This window comes from Madurella fahalii (genome assembly GCF_045866475.1).
Source record: "Madurella fahalii IFM 68171 DNA, scaffold_1, whole genome shotgun sequence".
NCBI classification, from domain to species: domain Eukaryota; kingdom Fungi; phylum Ascomycota; class Sordariomycetes; order Sordariales; genus Madurella; species Madurella fahalii.
The window spans coordinates 1,882,275-1,897,549 of record NW_027263971.1 but is presented as its reverse complement, the minus strand read 5'-3'; the positions used below and the strand labels follow the sequence as shown (position 1 = coordinate 1,897,549).

The following is a 15,275-nucleotide window of genomic DNA, read 5'->3' as shown; positions in this document are numbered from 1 at the left end:
CCCCCTCGCTTCAACGCACAATCTAGCCACACAGCAATGCCTATTGAGTGGCCGGCGGCCCGCCCGCTTTCTGAACGAGCAGCTGCCCGACCTGCAGGTTTGCAATCTCGAACGCCTTGGATCCCTGGGGGAAGGTCCCGAGCGCCGCCCACAGGTCGATCAGGGGCTGCATGGGCTCGAGGTCGGCCTTCTTGAGCAGGTTGAGCGTGGTGGCCGTCAGGATGAAGTGGCTGAAGCAGCTGTTCATGGACTTTTCGAGGTTGAGGCTGAACATGTCGTCAAAGTGCGACCAGTAGAGGTGCGCGTAGACGCGGAACATTTGGCGGAAGATGGTCTGACATGTCTCCATGAAGTTCTGGGGGAAGCCGCTCCGCTTGCCGACCCAGTCCTGGCCCGAGTCGGGCAGCGGGGTGCAGAAGGCCGGGTTGTCGGCATACGAGACGCCGGCCGGGTCCGTGGGGAAGATGTTGGCGTCGTCGATCTTGCCCGAGATGTACCGCTGGACGAGGGTGAGGTACTCGTAGGCTGGGATCTCGACGGGCTGGAGGCGGGAATTGAGCCAGGTGAAGGAGTGATTCCTTTGGGACGATTAGTGAACGGTGGTAATAGGGGGAAAGGCCAAGCGGCCGCGGGCAGACTCACGCTCCTGCCGACATCTTGGGACATCTCCTTGAGTTGCAGATTGAGGAGCCGTCTTCCTCCTTGTCGTGGACCAGGCGGATGAAGGTGATCAGCATCCTCCAGTGATCAACAACTAGCAGATGATCAGCAGCGTTTCTCGGTGCCCGGCCGGAGCTGCTGCTCCCTACCTTGGTGTGCGATCCACTCTCCCATCTCAACCGTCTTGGGCTTTGCGCTCAGCGTGAGAAAGTTCCCCTTGACGATGTGCTTCGCATAGTTTGCGTTGAGCCACAGGGGCTTGACAGCGGGCAGGTGATATGACGCGAGCATTTCCTCGGCGGACGGCATCATGCCACTGGCCTGGTCCATGCCGATGGTCTCAGCAAGTGAGGGCGAGCTTGGGAGCGGTGGGAGCTTCACTGCAAGATTTGCGGGGGAAGACTGGCTTCCCTCGGGAGGGTTGACGGCAGCCTGGGCGGCCAGTTGTTGCTCGGCACTTGGTGAGCTTGTGCCGGGGGAGTTTGGGCTTCTCTGGCCGCGGAAGCGGGCGTTGCTGCGCCAGACATGTTAGCTAACAGTGTGGGGGTCGACCGTTCGAGTGTGCAGCAGAAGTGCCAGGTATTCGGTAGAGTTGAAACGCAAAAGCAGACATAAGTGCCACCCTAACCGCAAGCCACGTTTCAAGCGAGAGCAGCTCGATGGGAGAAACACACTTGCGAGCCTCTCTGGCTGAAAAGCCCCCGGTGGTTTTATCTCTAACGGGAGTGCAGGGGCGTGGGCTGCTTTGCTGCAGAAGGCATATATAGGGGACGTCTGGGTGAGTTTCGAGGCCCTTGTTCGGGCTGACATCAAGGGGGCCCAAAGCAAAAGTTTCCCATAACGGCCTTTCCATGGCGGAACTCATAATCCGGGCCTTGCCCAGAAAAGCGCTTGCTTGCAAGGTAAGACATGTTAATTGGAGAGTTGGATCCTGAGAAGCTGCTGCCTCACTCTTTTGCGTAGGGGGGTTTTCGGGACGGTTTGTCAGACTGGCATGGATGGAGTTGGGCGCGTTGCGGGGAACAGATGCAGGCAGTGAGACTCACATTCCAGAGAAGAGGTTTGACATGTCGGTGTGAGTCCCGGAGCAAAAAAAGTGCGGAATTAAGAACTAAGGGTCGAACCGCGTTTGAGAAACCAAACAAATGGATCGGGAATAGCTCAAAAATGTGCCGTCTTTCCCCTTAGGAACGAATGCAAGTGCGAGCTGCTGGGTCATGAAACTGTTTACTGGTGAAATAAGGAGTTCAGGGTTCAGGACTTCAGGTTCCAGGCCTCCTGAACCAGGCCTGCCCCGTACCATCCCCACCATTTCAGCGCCACATGCCCCTTATCGTTATCGAGGCAGAGCTGGCCTTGGCTCCCGCAGATCTGCGGAGCACAATGATGACTCAGCAGTGTCCCATTCACGTTATCTAATCTAACAGGAGCGACTCGTCCAGATCGCATCGCCATTGTCTGCTTCGCGCCGATAATTCCCTTCTCCATCGCCGTTTGGCAACACCGGATTCGCGTTTCACAGGGCACTCAGCTGTATCAAAGTAGACACCCGCATGCGCGTCTTATCGAATCAGCTGTTAATTTCTCCCGTATCATCCGTATAGACCAGCAACGCCATGTCTGATTCCGAAGATCCCATCGATAACATCCCCGATGATGGAGACGACGATCTTTTTGGTGACGAAGGCGGTGACGCGACCTCGGACGTCGCAAAGGCCCTAAGTGATCGGGAGGTGGCGTCGGATAGGGAAGACAATGACTCGGACGCGCACCGTCGCGATGATGACGACGAGCCTCGTGAGTTCCGCGAGAAGCTCGTTGTAGAGGTTCCGCTCTACCGACATCGAATTCCGCGTTCCAAAGACGGCAGTGTAGGTTGCAGTTGCCAAATGGTTTCTCTATTCAGCTCTTACTCACAACTACTCAGCTGCACTCGCTCCGGGTCCCGGATTTCATCAAATTCAACCCATTGGAGTACAAGGCCGATGAGTGGCAGCCCAGCAGGTGGGAGCTCGAGAATGCCAGCTCCGATAATCCCATTCCGTCTATAATGTTCCGCCGCGATGCAAAGATGGGCCGCATGCAGAGCAATGCCAACATCTACCGGTGGAGCGACGGCTCCGTGACCCTCGCGATCGGCGAAGAACACTACGAGATCCAGTCCAAGGCCCTGGCGCCCCCGAGCAACAAGCCATACCAAGAGGTGCAGGATGCGCACTATTATGCTGCAGCTGCACACTTGACGACCAATTCCTTGCTGGTTGTCGGCCACCTCACGGAGCAGTTCACAGTCCGGCCCAACAAAGACCTCCAAGACCATGCGCTGGAGCGGTTGAAGGCGGAGCTCGCCGGCGCCAAGAAGGATCGCGGCGCCGACATGATCATCGTCACAAATGAAGATCCAGAGTTGCAGAAGAAGCAAGCCGAGCTCGCAGAGAAGGAGCGCATGAAGCTCCAGCGCCGCCGCGATACGGCAGCTGCTCGCGTGGATGGCCGGTACAAGGGTGGCGCACTCTCCATTGGCGACCTTGAAGGCCGCCGCGGCGCTGGGGCTGCCGGAAGGAAGCGCGGCGCTCCGGGAAGCGTCAAGAAGAAGCATCGTCGCCCAGAGTATGACTCAGATGACGACCTTCCCAGCGGTGCGCGGCGTGCAGACAATTACGATATGGACGATGGTTTCCTGGTCGATAGCGACGAAGAGAGCGAGGCCGTGGAGGAAGACGAGGAGGAGGAGGAGATCTTGGACGATGATGACGACGAGGATGAAGCCCCCCGTCCGAAGCGGCAGAGGACAACTGAGCCTGACGATGATGCTGAGGGCGAGGATGACGATACTCCGGCCCAAAATGAGACCTCAAACCGTCGAAGACGGCGCGTCATCCATGACGATGACGACGAGGAGTAGATCCGAGAGCGGACACGGGGGATATAACAATTTATTGGGTTAGCGCATGGTCATGGGCGTATTAGGACGTAAAAGGTATTATGATTGCGCTTCATCCTAATAGTTTGTTGTCCAGAGACGCTCTTGATCCGGTGTTATCTCGGCGTGTGCTGTGGGCCCTTCGGATCTTCCCAGCAGTGCAATGTCTGGGTGTTCAGAGATAATTATGGGTAGCTGTTCCCCATTGTCTCCAGCATTTTGCAGGGGTCGGGGCGTAACCCAAACGCTCATATATCACGGTCAAAAGTAATTGGGTGTCCCGGTCCTGTAATCTCCCGACTTCCCCGGAAACGCCCCTACCACTGAGGGTTCTACGGCCGTCTCGTCATCTGAACTTGGATAGTCTCCGTACTCATCTGATCTATCGGGAGGTGTGCGCATCGCTTCCAGCACATCAGCACCCAGAAGTGGCGGTTGATATGGCTTGATAGAGTGAATCTCACGCCCCGAGGGCATCTGAGCAAGCAGCGGTCCGGTAGGGGGTATCGTTTGCGAGAGCATCTTGGTACGGGGGAACATGTCAGTCTGGAACTCCCCCTCTAAGAAACAGCCACTCACCGTATCATTCTGCTTTGTCCACTTTGCCTCCAACATCTCAATTACCCTCGTCTCCTCGAGCTTTCCCGCGTCCGCACCCCAATCCAACCCCCTTTCCACTTTCTTATCCTCCCTCCGTTCACTCCACTCCTTCCTCAGCCCTCTAAACCCACCTTTACTCCCCCCTTCCCCTTTCCTCTCAACCCCCAGCTCGTGCAGTCCAGCATGCAACCACGCGATCGCCGTCCCCGTCTGGCCTCCCAGCTCGGCGTCAATTCCAAAGAACCGACACGCCCTTGCGCGACTTGCCCGGCGCAGATCATCGAGGTACTTAACGAGCGCATCACTCACCTTCCCTGCTCCCCCACCACCGCCGCCGCCACCGCCACCACCACCTCCTCCTCCACCCCCGCCCCCGGTAGTCGCGCTCGCCTGCGCCTGTGCGGCGTGCTCCGCCGCAGCGAGACACAGCCTCGCGAACAGGTGCGCCCGCACCTTGGGGATGTCGGGCGCCTTGTACATCCACTCGGTGTCGTGCGGGTTGCGGCTCTGGGCGACGACGGCCGGGTAGGGGTCGTCCTTGAGGACGGCGAGCAGGGTCGCCTCGGCGAGGGCGAGGGCGCGGAGCGCGTGGACGGTGGGCGGGGAGATGTCGGCGCACGGCGCTGCTGCTGCGCCGTTGTTCAGCGCGAGGTTCTCGGCGCGGGAGCAGAGGTAGTCGTATATCGAGGCGGCGTCGAGCAGGGCGCGGGTGGCGGCTGTTATGGCCGTCTGGCGCTGGGTGGTACCGACCGGGGCGGTGGTGGTTTGGTAGAGGGGCTGCAGGGCTACGCGGGACTGGAGGGTGTAGGCGTTTGCGAGGGTGGAGAGGGCGAAGAAGAGCTCGTATTCGAGGGAGTGGATCTTGATTCGCGGGGGCTCACGGCCCGGGAGGAAGTTACTGGAGAGGGTCGGGCGCCATTCTATTAGGGGCGCGGTCTTGAGGATGACCGAGACCTCTTCGGCATGGATAGGTTTGTTGGAGAGGCCGGCGTCGATGGCGAAAACGTAGGGGAGGTAGGTTTGGAGGGTAGAGATAACAGATGAGAGCGAGGGCGCTTGGGATGTTGGCGGTAGCCGTTTATGCTTTTTGAGGGTGTCGCGGACGACACCACGATGGGTGCTAGCTTGGAGGGGTAGCGAGGGGTGCGACTCGCAGGTGAAGCTTGACGAGAAGGAGAAGGACGAGGTAGTCGGGAGGATGAACGGGTACGGCATTCTTCGGGCGGGATGAAACGAGCTTCAACTAAACTTGAACGATGGGAATCAGATCACGTTCACTTGATTCTGGCCTTGATATTCCACACTCAAGAAGTGTTGTTCTGATGGTTGCGCTGCCGATGCGACGAAGTGGGGCATCCGCAGCTCTCCGCAGTTCCACTAGTTAGGTACTGTTACTGTGTTGTACGGGAAGATCCCGGCCCTGCTCGAGCTCACAGGAACTGATTGATTCTTTTGCATGCTCACTCAGAGCATCACAACATGTCTAGGTGACGCAGGTAGCTGGCATCTATAGAGTTTGAGCGATATGCGCACCGCAAATATAGACTTCCAACGTCAGGAATATCGTGCAAGTATGTACGCACGGCAGCTGGCGGAAATTCCCCAACTTCGGGGCTCTCCTTAGCATGACCATGGCATACATTTCACCTAGCCTTCAAGTAAACAGTATAGGCCGAGCTTTGGCTGTCGCGCCATGGTGCATTGCAGGCTCTTATATCAGGCATCTAGACCAATAGATAGGTAGTTCCCGGTTTACAAGCTGGCCGTTAACGACCGCTACAGACAGTTTATTGTAGACGAATTCGAGGTTCTTCACGGGCTAGGTTCAGAGCGACACCGGTTGTCCGGATGCATCCAAATGACTACGGGCAAACGACTGCCCATGGTGGCAGGACGAGTCACAGTCACTCGAAACTGATCAAATTTTCTCTTGCGAAGTCGTTTCGTGGATTTCAGTCTTGACCCGTGAGGGAAAGAATACAGGGACATCAGGTACTGTACACAGTACCTGCTGAGCTAGTACCTTGGCTTTCCGGCCCCTGTCAAATCTCTTGGAGCTCCCCCACATCTCCACTCCAAGATCCCACACCCTGGTCTCCTGCCAGATCGCTTTCGACAGAAAAGCTCCCCGAGCGTTGACATCAAGCTTGATGCGACCGCCTCCTCGGTATCTGCGGCACCTCCGGTAACAATGGCCGGACCTTCGCCTTCTCCCCACAAGCCAAGGCGGAAGGCAAAGAGGACTGGCAATGCCACAAGCAACCTCAGTAGTGTCAGTGCTGCTGAGACGCTGGTTCGCGCCCCGTCTTTCCCTCTCGCCGCTTTCCTCTGGCCCGCGAGGGGCTCCGTCTCGCAATGGGAGTTGTTGCCGCTGATCTTGATGGCTGTCGGCCTGTTCCGATGGGCTGCCGGTTTCTGGGGTTATTCAGGTATGCCGCCCTGGTTCAATCGGTCCTTGACGTACCGGTGCTGACTGTTCGGCAGGCTTCGAAAAACCGCCCATGTTTGGCGATTACGAGGCGCAAAGGCACTGGATGGAGATCACAACACAGCTCCCCATCTCACAGTGGTACTTCCACGATTTACAATGGTGGGGCCTCGACTACCCGCCGTTGACGGCTTACCATAGCTGGCTTTGCGGCAAGATCGGCTCGCTCATCGATCCGTCCTGGTTCGCCCTCTTCTCGTCCCGCGGCCTACACGATCCGACGCTCAAAATATTCATGAGGGGGACTGTGGTCGTATCGGAATACCTGATCTACGTTCCGGCCATCGTCGTCTTTGTGCGCCGCTTTAGCAGACTGGGTGGCGTCGCAAGCTGGTCCGCGTCTGTCGCCCTCGTCGCCATCTTGATGCAGCCCGCTACCATTCTCATCGACCACGTTCACTTCCAGTACAATACTGTGATGCTCGGGTTCGTGGTGGCAAGCATGTCCAGCATGCTCGCAGGCCGCAATCTTTGGGCGGCCGTATTCTTCGTCGCCGCGCTTGGCTTCAAGCAAATGGCTCTGTACTACGCGTTTTCGGTGTTTGCCTATCTACTTGGAAGTTGCGCATTCCCTCAGATCAACATCCCCCGCTTTGTCGCGATAGCAGCAGTTACCACTGCTTCGTTCATTATCTTGATACTGCCGCTGGCCATGGGCGCCCTCTACGACGCGAGGCGGGGAATCGACTCTCGCCCGGATTTTGACGGACCGCGCCCGTCACTGCCGTTGTTTCAGGGGCTTGCGGGCTACCTGGATACGGAAGCCTTCTACTACCCTATAGTCGAGCAGCTGGTACAAATGGTCCACCGCATCTTTCCCTTTGCCCGCGGCTTGTTTGAGGACAAGGTCGCCAACTTCTGGTGTGCCCTAAACGTCGTCGTCAAGCTCAAAAGGTACCCGCCCGAGCTGCTGCAGCGTGGTGCGTTGATTGCCACCTTGATGTCGATCATTCCTCCCAACCTCATCCTCTTCTTCCGGCCAAGGAAGGTCTTACTTCCGCTGGCTTTCGCAACGACGGCCTGGGGCTTCTTCCTGTTTAGCTATCAGGTTCACGAAAAGAGTGTTTTGCTTCCTCTGCTGCCCATGACCTTGTTGCTGGCAGGGAGCCAAGGGCTCAGCAAGAACACCCGTGCCTGGGTGGGGTTCGCGAATATCCTCGGCTGTTGGACCATGTTCCCTTTGCTGCAACGCGTGGACTTGGTGGTGCCATACACAGTGCTGACCCTACTCTGGGCCTATCTCCTGGGCCTACCCCCAACGTCGATGGGTGCCTACTTCCACGAAAGCTCCCGCAGCTTGAGCCAATGGGCCGCGTTCTTCGTCCACAGCTCGTTCTATCTGACAATGGCGCTATGGCACGTCCTAGCGATGTACCTGGCACCGCCACCTGAGAAGCCGGACCTGTGGGTGGTAGCCAACGTCGGTGTCGGTGCGGCCGGCTTCTCCCTCTGTTATTTGTGGTGTCTATGGGGACTGGTGGTGGAGAGCGAAATCCTGCCGGGGTCATGGCTCGGAAGGAAAGAAAAGACCAAGATTAAATAAGTGGCTGGCTGAGACAACAGGATGCGCTTGTGCTCTTAAGTTTTATACCCAGAATCGTGTTTTCACATTACCCCATTGCTGAAAGTATTCCGAACGCACCAGTGCATAGGTACTGTACTATGGATTATAGCGGACGACTAGCGCCTATTAGCCACGAGAGTGCAAGGCATCCCGGAATGCAACATTGGTGCCGTCTGCTGTTGCTGTTGCCGTTGCCGTTGCAGTGGCTTGGGTGAACCGACCGACAATCCTTTCATCCGAAGCTTCAGCACTGAATTACTTGGCATGGGCCGGCATTGCTTCTTCAGGGGTGCCATGACGCGGCTGCGACGCTACTGCAGATGCGCGACTAGCAGAGAGACATCAGATGTATCCAGCCTCTCTCAGCCACTTGGGTTCCCAAATCCTGGCGGACCGTTGCGAATCCTCAACCTAGTGAGATCCTAACGAGATCCTACGGAGCAGCCACCTGCTCCACTTCCGGACTGCTCCTGTGGAGAGACTCCGGAGCCGTCTTCCGCCGACGGGAGCTACATTTTTCTGGCCAAATCTGGGTTTCTGGTCAACTATTTATCGTAAAACCTATAGGAGCGTCATCCGCATCGAATATTTGCAATCACTTGGCCTAGATCAACGCACACGACGTAGTACATCGGTTCGTTTAAGGTTGGAACTGGATCTTCACACCAAGAATCCACTCGGGTCGACTTTTCCTAACGGAGAAGCTGCAAGTCTTGGCAGTCTCTGACCGACTAAGGCTGATGGCGCTGATCGACGTGGTGGCATCCTGTCGTCTCGGTAGCCAATCGCTCGATGCATGTTGTATCCGCTGTGGGTCTTCCAGCAACTTTACGTTGGATGTCGGCTCGGGACCCGCAGCGCCGCACACAAAGGTCTGGATGCCGGAAGGATAGGGAGCCCCGCCATAGCTTTGGGCTACCCTCTCAGCCCGGCACCTTGCTAACACTTCATCTATCAGGCCTCCTAGCCCATTACCCCAGCCGTTTCCAGACAACGTTGGGGGCTGCCCGCTGAACTGTCCCGTATATGATGCACAATGCCTACTCTCCTCGGATGGAAGCAAGATATTTATCCTGGCTGTTGTCCTTGGGCTACCCCGTCGCGGACAATGACACTGGCGGCTAGCGCCCTTGGGTCCCCTTGGAAGCCTTGTGTGACTCTTGGCAGGTAAGCGCTCTTGCTTGCGCCCTTCTCACGGCCCCAAGTGGGATGCCATGGATCCGTGTCTGCCCACCGTGTTGGCCATCGTCTTTGTCCGGCTTTGTCAACATCTTCCCCCGCACTCACCATATCTTCGGCGAGGCCATCTTCCAGATTAGCCATGACAGCTTTGTCCCATTGCTAGGACCGAGACGGGCACAATGACCAGAGAGATAAGTGTAGAAATATATGTAACCCAGCAGTTTACAATGAACCCATCGTCTTCATCTGCCCCCGACCGCCGCTGCCAGACATGCCTGCTCTCGTGCCGGCTTGATACGACCAACACTCTGAGCCACCAAGCCAAGGCTCCAGAAACCAAACAGCCCGGTGCTCGTCCCATGCCACGCCAGGTCGATCTGCACTTCCCCACCCGGCTCCCACCCATTCTCAGCCGACAAGCAGTCTAGGCCCCCCTGCTCGGCCACCCACCGCTCTATTCGTGTCTCTCATACGCAGGACATCTGAGTTTAGGATAGTTTATTAGAGGGAGGCCCCGCGCGCCACCCATCCCCAAGGTTATTTCTTCCGGTTCCTGTTCGTCAGGTCTCGGACTCGAACCTGAACCTCGTCGTTCCAAAGGACATTGGACGGTAGTCATCGCACCATGCTCGTATCACATGTGCTCGTCCTTGCGGCTGCCCTGGTAGTTAAGGTGACGGCGCAAGATCCCACTACGTTCGCCGAGTCGAACGGAGTATCGGAGCGGAGTATAATCCCTATAGCAGTCGGGGCGGTAGGCGGCAGCAATGATTGCACTCGGACCACATCAATTGCTTACAACGTTACAGGACGGCCATGTCTTTACTCCCAAAGAAGCGAGAGCCGCAGTTGGAGACATAATCAGTGCGTGTTAAGTCCTTCTCGGCAGATGCTCCTTGATCGACCAGGCTCAGCTTACACCGTCCCACCAACTAGGATTCAACTTCTACCCCGGCGGGCATCGAGTCGCACGCGCCGAGTTTGGGTATCCATGCATTCCGTATGAGAACGTCGGCGTCAACAAAGTTGGCTTTTACACCGGCATCATCGCACCGCAGGTTATTTCGAATCCGGTACGGCCTCAAGGGGATCTTTTTCCGGGGGGGGGAGGGGAGCAACCTTAGCTGACAATGCCAACAGCCTCCTCATTACGACGTCATGGTCAACGACACCGAGCCCATCTTCTTCTATTGCGCGGCGCCGGGATCCTGCATCGACTACCACATGATCGGCGTCATCAACCCCAACTCGACGCACACGTTCCAAGCCCAGCTGGACGCCGCTAGGGAGGCGCCCTACCAGCTCGCTCCCGGCGAGCCCTTCCCGAGCGAGACGGCCAGCCCGAGGCCATCCGACTCGGACGGCCAGCAACAGCAAGGCGGAGAAGGCGGAAACGGCGACGACGGCGGTCCGGTCCTCGGCGCGGGCGCCATAGCGGGCATTGCCATCGGCGGCGCTGCCGTCATCATCCTTGCCGCCGTTATCATCTACCTATGCGGCCGCCGCGGCGGGTTCGACAAGGCGTACCGCAAGTCGGCGCAGGGGCCGCTTGTCGGCGCCGGCGGCGCACTGCCGCCCGGTATCCTCGAGGCCAACTACGGCGCGAACGCCAAGAGCCCCGGGCAGGCGAGCATGTCGACGTTCGCGGGCTACGACGGTCTCACGGGCTTCTACGGCCAGGGCGTGTCGCCGCACTCGTTGTCCCCCGGCCAGCAGCGGCCGCTTCATGTGTTTGGGCTTGCGGGTCAGGGGGGTTATACTGACGTGCCGGGGCATCAGTAAGTCTTGCTTCCCTTTTATTTAACCATGGTCGTTGTTATGCTAGGTCGGTATCCGAATGCTCGCTTTCATTTTTCACTGACACCGAAACCGCAATAGCTCTCCTCAGGCTTCGCCTCCGCTAAATCAGTACACGCCGACTCCCCAGCCGCCACCGGTGGAGCTGCCTACTCAGGATGCGCCAGAGCCCACGGGGTCGCCGCCTCCGGGGTATGCCGCGCATAGGGATTCGTGGAGGCCGGGCTTGAAGCCGTAGCGCGTTATTGGCTTTGCTTGGACTTGGATTTCACGGCTCACTATGCTACTGGTTCCTTGGCGCATACCTTGTCGATTATATGCAGTCTTAAAATGGGTTGCTGGTATAAAGAACTTTCTATATACATTCCTACGCGGAGGGTTAAAGTCGTGGCTAGCAAGGCACGGGATGGGGGACACGGCGTTCAGCGGGTGTTCAGCTTGCTTTCATTTCCAGTTTAGGGCTTCGGGTTAGCACAGATACCTGAGTTAGCGAGGGCGGATGGGGATGCAGTGACAGCAAGTGACAGAAGCCATGACTACGGTAGTTTCCTTGCTCCCGGTCCAGCCTCGTTCAATTGGCCGCGCTTCCTTGCGTTAGCTAGCATACAGTCTAAGCCTTGCTGCATAGGGAGTGCCTGTGTACGGGATGGATGTTGCCACCACCAGCAGAGCAGCTTCCAAGCTTGCTAATTATGGCCCTTGTGTCTTGACAACGTGGGCAACGAGATGGTCAATCCCACCGTTCAACCGCGCCAAGTTCGCCCCTCCATTCCCTAAGATTAGCAGCATTCTCTCGTTTGGACGGACCGGACGTGCTCTGCCTCGCTTGTTCAGCATTGCCACGCAATGATGGGTTGTGTGTTATATGTGTGTTATATTAATTGAATGCTTCTCGTCCGAGTTCAGTTGGGCGGTTTTGACGCCGACAGTGCCGCCGGCTCGCGGCGGGTTGATGTGCCGTGGTGCAAGCTCCCCCCATCGATTGGTTTCCTGGTTTGTGACCCTACGGAGTCCCGTGGTGTGATTTGGATGGTGGCTGCTTTGCAAGTTTTGGGCCTTCAATTTACCCAGCAACCGCCTCCCTAACTGGGTCGGTCTGGTGCGCTGTGGGTGTAGGGCCACGAGATGGACGAGCTTACCACTGATGCATTGGTAAGGCGTGTGGCGCTCAAGTCCGGCCCCAGGTTTCTGCTTGGCAGACCTGTTTTAGCAGTTCGGAAACATTCCTCGGAAACATGATTGGCCGTGTATGAGGGCTGACCGAGTCGGACCAGGGCTAAACCTTGAACTGTATTGTTTCTATAAAGGAATCGGCGTCCCGCCCGGCGCCATGAATTCCATGGATTTGATTGGCAGGTCTTGGCAAGCTCTCTACGGGAAAGTATTTGCGTGTGTAAGGCATTACCTTTTGGATGCTGTTTACTTTGGGCCTCGGGGTTCGCGCCGCATGACTAGAACCCTAACCCCGGTTTTACCATGACAACAGTAAGAGAGGGCCAATCGGGGCCCCAAGCCTGGTTTAGGACAAAGTGTAAGGGGCTGCGCATCGGCGAGGTCGGGAATCTCGTGGCCACATGGCCGCCCGTTTCTTTATGTTCCGTCCGTCGTCCAGGGCTTGGCCCAAGGTGGCACCTCAAAGGAGAGCCACGGTCGATTCGGACCGTATGGACGGCGGCCCCGGCACACAAAAGACGGGATGGAAAGTAGGCGGAAGGTTCGTAGGAGTGCGCGGCGGCATGTTCTGAGATCGCTGCCCGGGGTGGACAAGAGAGCGGCTGCTCTGAGACCATGGCAAGCCACAGAGGCCAAATCCACTCTTTTTCCTTTTCAGATTTCGAATAGCTCGAAAACGTGCCGCTCATCTCTGGGCGACGCTGAGTGGATCGGCGGGCTTTTGACTAAGAGAGTTCAGAAGAATTCACAGGCCCGAAACCGAAAAGGCCGGACCTCCTCGAGAATGGACACCGTGAAACGCGGAGCTGAGTGGGTCGGACCACGAGTGTGTTTCTCGGCCGGAAGTTTCGAGGACCCGCAGAGGCCGTGTTTGGCCAGATCGACTCCGGAGATCCTGAACGACAGGCATCAAGGTTCCATGCGTCCAACCTTGAGTTACCCAAAAGGCGAATTGGTGTCCATGTCTAAAAGCGCTGGTAGAAGAGACGACATAAGCTCTTTACTCAAACGCTGTTGACTGGATCAGGTGGAGCGCGGAACGTGATATCCGTGGTCGCTTTGTGACAAAGTCAGCGTAGCGGACAGATCTGGCCGGCTCTTTCATGCCGGAGCTGGCCGCTGGCGAGGTTTGCGTTTGGGTTCGGCTGCCCGTCGCCGAGGGTCCTGATTCCGAGACCCACGTCTGTGACGGGAAGTAGCTCTGCTAAGAAGTACGTCATTTTGGACCTTGGCACCAGCTAAAGCCTAGGTACCATGCAACGTGATGTACTGCCCCACAACGGCCTCGACGATCCTCTGCTTCCGGTTAAGGACACAGTTGTAGATATAGCGTCGGAGCTCAGGGAACTTCAAATTCTCATGCAACGCCTTCCTTCTCCCACTCCAGCTTGCAACTCCACGAGCTGGTCATCTTGGTGCTTATCCAGCCTGCCGCGCTTGCCTGGCTGTCTTGCCCCGTGCTTTTTTGTTTCTCTCCGCTTTTCAACCTGCCAGGTTTCCCGGCGTTTCCGCTCAGAACTTACTTGCCTCCCGTCAACCCCTCGATCCCCTTTCCCGCGACCCTTCGCCATTTCCCACCGCCCGCCACCAGCTCCGTTCCGCCAGCCGGACTGCCATCATTGCATTTACCTCTATCGACTCCGCGGATTTCACGCTACCAGCCCGACCAATGGCGCAAATGCGAGGACAGGGTAGCTACGGCATCGCCCAGCCGACCCCATTTGGGGGAGGAGTGAGCGACGCCAAGGCGGACCAAAGTCCCCTCGACGCAATCCGGCAGCAGACGAGTAAGATCGAGGACCTGCTGGACACATTGAGCGAACCGATCAAGCCGTGCGTAATGTCCCAATTGATACGCTGGGGGGACATTCTGCTGACATGGGCGTCTCCTTTGGTAGTTTCCTCCCCGCCGTCGGCCGCTTCTTGATCGTCGTGACGTTTCTCGAGGACGTGCTCAGAATAATAACACAATGGAGCGACCAGCTTCTCTACCTGCACGAGTACCGTCATAGTACGTTTCTCGTTTCCTTTTTCCCCCCCGTTCCCGGACAATACACCCCCAGCGAAGCGAGTCCGAGTACAAAGCTAACAGACAACAACGCTCAGTCCCCTCTGGCCTAACGCACCTCTTCCTCATCGCCAACGTGATCACGATGGCCATATGCTCGACGCTCGTTATCATCCGAAAGCACTCCGAATACGCCGTGTGCGGCCTGATGGGCGTTGTCGTGACGCAGGCGCTCGGCTACGGCCTTATCTTCGATCTCAACTTCTTCCTGCGCAACCTCTCGGTCATGGGCGGCCTCATCATGGTGCTGTCGGACAGCTGGGTGCGCAAGACCAAGGCGTTTGCCGGCCTGCCCCAGCTCGAGGAGAAGGACCGCAAGATGTACTTCCAGCTGGCCGGCCGCGTGCTGCTCATCTTTCTGTTTGTCGGCTTCGTGTTTAGCGGCCAGTGGTCCATCTGGCGCGTAGCCGTGTCGCTGATCGGCCTCGTGGCCTGCGTCATGGTCGTAGTCGGGTTCAAGGCCAAGTTCAGCGCGACGCTGCTGGTGCTGATTTTGAGCATTTTCAATGTGCTGGTGAACAACTTCTGGACTGTGAGTTGTTATGTTCTGAGAGGCATAAGCGCGTTGGCTAACGATATTGTTGCAGCTCCACGAGCACCACCCTCACAAGGACTTTGCCAAGTACGATTTCTTTCAGATTCTCTCGATTGTGGGCGGTCTCCTGCTACTGGTCAACAGCGGCCCGGGCCAGTTCAGCATCGACGAGAAGAAGAAGGTCTACTAAGCCATGCCATGCTGCTCGATTTATCAACGAGTCCGGGATTATGACATTGGGAAATATCAATACGACAAACGACACGCGGACCGAGCCGGTAGTGC

The 15,275-nt window shown here is 57.3% G+C and overlaps 6 protein-coding genes across 6 annotated transcripts; 4 read left to right on the top strand and 2 right to left on the bottom strand.

Annotated features, from left to right (window-relative positions):
• Positions 1-40: 40 nt before the first annotated feature.
• MOB2_1 (Maintenance of ploidy protein mob2) lies at positions 41-1,729 on the bottom strand (the record flags this gene model as incomplete). The annotated part of the gene is made up of 4 exons (XM_071056002.1): positions 41-578; positions 643-754; positions 810-1,174; positions 1,707-1,729. The coding sequence occupies 4 exons, from the start codon at positions 1,727-1,729 to the stop codon at positions 41-43; spliced, it is 1,038 nt and encodes a 345-aa protein (XP_070912103.1).
• Positions 1,730-2,276: 547 nt separating this feature from the next.
• Positions 2,277-3,565, top strand: MFIFM68171_00579 (Leo1-like protein-domain-containing protein; the record flags this gene model as incomplete). Its single annotated transcript, XM_071056001.1, has 2 exons — positions 2,277-2,531; positions 2,588-3,565. 2 exons carry the CDS (start codon positions 2,277-2,279, stop codon positions 3,563-3,565), a joined length of 1,233 nt encoding a protein of 410 aa, XP_070912102.1.
• Positions 3,566-3,844: 279 nt separating this feature from the next.
• PALC1 (pH-response regulator protein palC) lies at positions 3,845-5,398 on the bottom strand (the record flags this gene model as incomplete). Its single annotated transcript, XM_071056000.1, has 2 exons — positions 3,845-4,105; positions 4,163-5,398. 2 exons carry the CDS (start codon positions 5,396-5,398, stop codon positions 3,845-3,847), a joined length of 1,497 nt encoding a protein of 498 aa, XP_070912101.1.
• A 976-nt stretch (positions 5,399-6,374) lies between these two features.
• On the top strand, positions 6,375-8,214 carry ALG6 (Glucosyltransferase-like protein; the record flags this gene model as incomplete). The annotated part of the gene is made up of 2 exons (XM_071055999.1): positions 6,375-6,612; positions 6,668-8,214. The coding sequence occupies 2 exons, from the start codon at positions 6,375-6,377 to the stop codon at positions 8,212-8,214; spliced, it is 1,785 nt and encodes a 594-aa protein (XP_070912100.1).
• A 1,828-nt stretch (positions 8,215-10,042) lies between these two features.
• Positions 10,043-11,452, top strand: MFIFM68171_00576 (Extracellular serine-rich protein; the record flags this gene model as incomplete). The annotated part of the gene is made up of 5 exons (XM_071055998.1): positions 10,043-10,171; positions 10,227-10,281; positions 10,354-10,490; positions 10,558-11,195; positions 11,296-11,452. The coding sequence occupies 5 exons, from the start codon at positions 10,043-10,045 to the stop codon at positions 11,450-11,452; spliced, it is 1,116 nt and encodes a 371-aa protein (XP_070912099.1).
• Positions 11,453-14,056: 2,604 nt separating this feature from the next.
• ERV29 (ER-derived vesicles protein erv29) lies at positions 14,057-15,180 on the top strand (the record flags this gene model as incomplete). The annotated part of the gene is made up of 4 exons (XM_071055997.1): positions 14,057-14,220; positions 14,286-14,398; positions 14,494-14,987; positions 15,043-15,180. The coding sequence occupies 4 exons, from the start codon at positions 14,057-14,059 to the stop codon at positions 15,178-15,180; spliced, it is 909 nt and encodes a 302-aa protein (XP_070912098.1).
• Positions 15,181-15,275: the final 95 nt, after the last annotated feature.